The sequence below is a fragment of the Atta cephalotes genome (assembly GCF_000143395.1).
Source record: "Atta cephalotes unplaced genomic scaffold scaffold00028, whole genome shotgun sequence".
In the NCBI taxonomy this organism is placed as follows: domain Eukaryota; kingdom Metazoa; phylum Arthropoda; class Insecta; order Hymenoptera; family Formicidae; genus Atta; species Atta cephalotes.
Window position 1 is genome coordinate 2080275 of NW_012130092.1, and position 5882 is coordinate 2086156.

Genomic DNA, 5882 nt, shown 5'->3' on the forward strand with positions numbered 1-5882 from the left:
ACACACACACACACACACACACACACACACACACACACAAAATGTATTTATTTATTTCATAAACACGCCAAATTTAGAAGCAGATTATAATAAAAGTAAAAAGAAATTATGTTATTTTCTAATATTATTAAACGACCCAATATAAAATTTAATTATTGCTTAAACATTTTAAAGCAATAAATTTAAAACTTATAAAAATAAATATTATTACATCTTGTTGCAATATTTGCATAAATTATACAAAAATATCATGTGACATGAAAAATTAAATATTTTCGATATTTTTTATTTAGGTATATTATGTCTTATATATAATTGAAAATAATATATATTTTTTGTTAATTCCAATAAATTTTCTTAAATCCATTCAGCTTAACAGAAAAGCGATACTTAAAATCAAATGACATCGTTTAATATTTTGTACTGATATCTATATTTAGCATCTATTTTATTTAAACGTCTATTTTATTTAAACGTATGTTATAAGTTTATAAATTTATAAATATAATGCGCGTCAAAATTATAAAACAAATTCTAATAAGATTTTGCTCTAGAAAATTTAAGTAATATATTTTTTAACATTTTCTTACACAATTACCATGTCTTTAATAAAATGAAAATATATAAAATTATTTTTAAAAAAATATGTAAATTCTATATTATAATCATATATATATTCCAATTTTGAATAATAAATTTTGAAAAAAAAAACAAACCGATCCTGCCAGGATTCGAACCTGGAATCTTCTGATCCGTAGTCAGACGCGTTATCCGTTGCGCCACAGGACCATCGAGGCTTGGTATTGAATATGCACAGCTTTCTTGATTATCTAAATATCTCTATTTCAAATAACAGAATATTTATAAAACTAAATCAAATATGTCATGCGTTTTTTTTATACAAAAAATAATTTTTTTGAAATATTCTATAAAATATTCAAAAGCTATAAATTCAAAAGCTAATATCACTGAAAATTTAATAATATTTAGTTATTATATTTGAATAATATTATGTTATCCATATAATTAAAAGAGAAATATAATTGAAGAATTTAACTTAAAAATTATTTAGATGATTTACAGTAATGCATCGTATTCTTAAACTCGTTTATAAGATACTTCTTCAACAAATCCGGTATGGTCTAGTGGCTAGGATACCTGGCTTTCACCCAGGAGGCTCGGGTTCGATTCCCGGTACCGGAATCTTTTTTTTTTTTTCTAAAAATTATACAAAATGAAATTTTTAATCAAATATATAGATAATATTAATTTTTGCAAAAATTATCATTTTACAATTGATATAATATTCAACATAGTACACGTGTATATAAGATTCTGTGCACGATCAATAAATACGGTCGCGAAGAAAAGTAAATAAGACGCGGTTATTGCTTTTCTCAACGAAAAAACTTTTTCCTATTACAAAAGACACGTCTACTATTCTCCAAGTCTGTCCCAAAACGGTCCCATTAACGCCTCGCCAAACAAGCCGCGTCGAACTGGAAAAAGTTACTCAATTAGAGTTCTGGGTCGTTCCGAAACTTGCTCCATACTCAACCGAAACTCAAATTCTTCCTTCTCCTCATGCACTGCTTTTTGTGCAACCACAAGCACGTACTTCTTCCGAAGTTAAGGGCACCGTGACCACCGTTGGTCGAACTTTTTTCGGCTTTATAAGTCGTATACATAGCCACGATACAATAAGAAAAAAATATGTAGGTGCGCAAAAAATAAAAAAAGATTCCGAAGATACAATTCCACTTCTCTCTCCATCAAGCATGGAAATATATTTAATTAGTTTATTAATTAGAAGATTTACAATATTACATTAAAATTTAATTTTTTTATTTTCTGACATATCAATATATTATTAATCAAAAAACTTATTTTATAATTTTAAAATAATTTTCGATAAAAAAGAATATTTGGCCCATGAGGGGATCGAACCCGCGACCTTCGCGTTATTAGCACGACGCTCTAACCAACTGAGCTAATGGGCCAACTTGCCTGAAATGTTATCTTACAGGTTCTTAACGTTCTTTCTCAATTTCTTCTACTTTTACATATATATTTTATATATTTTTATGTATAGATTTTCTTAATATCAATAATTTTTAATAATTATTTTCGCTAAGACAGAGTTAGTTTTTAATCACTTTATTTTTAAGAGAATAAGCAATTCGAATTAAATTTTTTTTTTTAAATTAATGTGCAAATCAAATAAAATTAAGATTAGAAATTAATTAAAAAAAATATGTAAATAATATATAAAAATACACAATATACAGGTATAAAATACAGATTACAAAATATTTACGTAGCATTATAATTTTAATATTTCTCTAACAGTAAAATTAAACTTATTTCAATCTTACTTAAATAATTTATTTAAATCTTTTTAATTTAATACGATAATTTTATTAAAACAATCCAGTGTAAGAAATATTTGTTAAATATTTCTTAAATACCAATTAATCATCTATTCTAGAAGAAGATGTATTCGAAAAAGATGAGAGAGAGAGAGAGAAAAAAGAGAGAGAAACAAGGTAAGATGTAAATATTATGTCGAATGTAATGCACAATAACAATCGATACGAAAATATTGTGCAATAATACACTGAGAAAAAAAGCCTAAAAATAAATATATTTGAGAAATATATTTATTTCATTGAAATAAAATTTTATTCTTAGCAAATAAGCTATTTTATTTTTTTGAAATTAATGAGATATACTCAAATATACATTTCTGTGAAATATGTCTTATTTCACAGAAATATTTCATAGAAATGTATATTTCGTCATCACAATCAAATCACAATTCGTAAATAATATTTGCTTCGCAACATTTCGACATTTTTCTTTCAATGTAACAAGCATTATTGGACGCTGCCAGATAAAGAAATGGCAAATATTTATCAAAAATCGGAAGAATTTTATTTAAAAGAATAATATTGGCTGGACAATGGAAAAATATAAAAACATTTAAATCATTGTATATCAATTATGCAAGGATTGTTTTTAGGTATTTAAAACTGAATATTTTTTTAAATAAAGCGATTAAGCGTAATATTTTTTAATAATAAAAAGGAGAAATCATTAAATTAGTACAATATCTATATATCACTAATTACAATATCTACATACTGTAACATTAAAAAATATACGTTAATTTCATTCTATTGATCTCTTGAGTATTTTACAGTATTATATAGTTGTGCGTATCTTTTTCTATGATATTTTGGCTCTCCAGCGATACCAAATACAGAGTAACGCTGGCACGACTGATAACTGCTTCAGCTTTTTGTTGCCTTGTACAACCCTAATAATTCTCTCTCTTTCTCTCTCCCTCTTTCTCTTGCAAAAAATATCGTCATGGAGTAAGTCTACAGGCTATCATAAAGTATTAAGCCGCTGCAGGTGTCCTGCATGACCCTACCACAGCGTCAGCAAACTTTTCTTTCTTTTACTTTCATACCTGCGTCCAGCAATCTGCTACCGTCTGGCAGAGCTTCAGAAAGAAGGAAGAATAACGTGTATGAACTTTAATAGCTATGGTTAATAAAGAAACATAGATATAGGCATGATTATATATTGGTAGACTAATAGCATTCAAAATTCAATAAAATTCAATAAAAATATTATTAGCTAATAAAATATCCTACATACATATCTTTCTTTGAATTATATTTGTAGTCGTTATTAATAATCATTAATAGTCATTAATAGAATTACTTCATTAATAGAATTCGTATATCTTCATAAAAATTATTATCTCTTTTTAGAGATAATAGTAAGATTCGATTTAAATTCTCAAAATTATTATGTATAAATAAAATTTTATTCAAATACAGTGTATATTTTTCTCATACTTTTGTAAAGTTTTTATAGTTATATGTATAGCTACGTTAAGAGAATTACAGAATTAACATAACAATAAGTGTATATATACTTATTATTATATATATATATATATATATAAGATTTTTAATTGACGGAAATAAATTAAATAAATAAGAATAATAAAATGAAGTAATAAAATTCCGGATAAAAACATACTTTTTCGTCCAAATGCTTATGTCAACATGCGTTAACAATGTAAAGTGCCGAATAACAAACAGTTTAATAACATTTCAAACGAAGTATCCCAGTTGCAATGAAAAAAATACGCGTCACTGTCGCAAAGTTCAAACGAAGTATTTTCATTTGCGTGAGTAAATCGCCATAAAATGGTCAGGCAAAAGCGATCGGACAAACTGACCATGTTTGCCATCGACTCGATGCTTGCAGCATGTCCCAGTTACATCGTAAAACTGTCGTTTTTTGGTTCAATCTCGACTAGCCGAGACTAAATTGAAGCCCGTCGCATATCTCGATTTAACTTATACATATACATACACATACATATGTACATATATATATTATATATCTATATATGGGAGTGTGTGTATGCGCGCGCGCGCGCGCGTGTGTGTGTGTGTGTGTGTGTGTGTATATATATATATATATATATATATGACTGATTCCGCAGGGGATGAAATCGGACTCAACTGACGTGAAACGAAAAAAAAGAAAAAAACATGTTCAAACTGTTATCTTTACGAAAATACGCAAAAATTGGCAAAGTTATTTTATTGTTATTTTCTTTTTAAAACAGAAAATTGCAATTTTAATTGGTCTCACTTTAATCCTATTCCTTTTACATTCAATATATATTATTATATTATTTTCATATTAAAATGACTATAACTTTAAAAAATAAAGTCTGTAACAATAAATCAAATATAGAACACACAAATAGCATATTATTTTTAACTAAATTAAATGTTAAATGTACGGCGTATATAATTATATATGTATGTAAATTCTTAAGAAAAGAGTGAAGAGTACGAGTAAAAAGCATAAGATAATTAACAGTGATACTTGTCCTCTACCATTTCGTATTTGGTCGAGTGACGCGACGGGTCGATTGGGATTGTCGAGAAGGTGAAGGGAATCGAAGAGTGCAGACCTCAACGGTCCTCGAACAATCAGCGACAAATGCCACTACTTGGGTGGCAACCTTCCACCTTGCTCTTCTCCACTTTCGTCTTACCATGATTCTCAGCTGTGAAATTCATTTCTGGAATCGCGACACGAATTTCTTATAGTACAAAAAAAGTCCCTGCATCTTCGTGCGACTTTCACAAAAGATATTGATAAAAATGTCACCATTAAATTCATACGGAATTCATTGTCCTAATATTGAATAAAAACTGAGTTTTAGATAATATCATACAGATTAAATCGTTCGATGAGAAATGGTTATACAGAAATGATGCAAGTATCATTTCACTATACATTAAAGTCATCATTGAATAAAAAATTGCCGGAAGAGCACAATTTTTTCGATCGCAAAAAGTAATTATTCACAGACCGCGAGTTTCCATAGTGCGGAACAAATTTTTCTCGCGCTAGCTGAATTATAACGCATGCAACCGTGCGGATTATTCCAACGCGTAGTTCATTTTAGCAAGATGTAAACTAGACAGATATAATTCATTAATTAAGGAAATTAATATCAATTAGAGAGCTGTATCAAGAATCCGTAGTTCCGAGATATCCCAGAGATATTTCGCATTATTTTTACGAGACTCTGATGGAAGACACTTAAGATTGCTGTTTTATCGAACGCGATAATTGATAAAGTATATAATCGCATAAAACAACATGTAATTATTTCTTTAATAAGACGGATTTCTTCAATAATAAACTTTGTTGTAATTGCAGAGAAATTAGTATATGCGACACAAAAGATTGAACGACATATAATTATCTTATGCAGAATTTTGTGTGTGTGTGTGTGTGTGTGTGTGTGTGTGTGTGTGTGTGTGTGTGTGTGTGTA

At 28.1% G+C, this 5882-nt stretch overlaps 1 protein-coding gene and 3 non-coding genes across 4 annotated transcripts in view; 1 reads left to right on the top strand and 3 right to left on the bottom strand.

The window, feature by feature from the left end:
* Window positions 1–586: 586 nt before the first annotated feature.
* LOC105620736 (mannosyl-oligosaccharide 1,2-alpha-mannosidase IA-like) overlaps window positions 587–5882 on the bottom strand; it is a 150182-nt gene continuing 144886 nt past the window's right edge. The window contains exons 3-4 of the mRNA XM_012202227.1: window positions 717–840; window positions 587–603 (exon numbers count right to left, since the gene is read on the bottom strand). Coding sequence (XP_012057617.1) covers window positions 587–603; window positions 717–840 — 141 coding nt within the window. The remainder of the gene's footprint in view (window positions 604–716; window positions 841–5882) is intronic.
* On the bottom strand, window positions 717–789 carry Trnar-acg. The gene has a single exon. It is a non-coding gene; the product is annotated as a tRNA-Arg (tRNA).
* Trnae-uuc lies at window positions 1132–1203 on the top strand. The gene has a single exon. It is a non-coding gene; the product is annotated as a tRNA-Glu (tRNA).
* Trnai-aau lies at window positions 1927–2000 on the bottom strand. Its single transcript has one exon. It is a non-coding gene; the product is annotated as a tRNA-Ile (tRNA).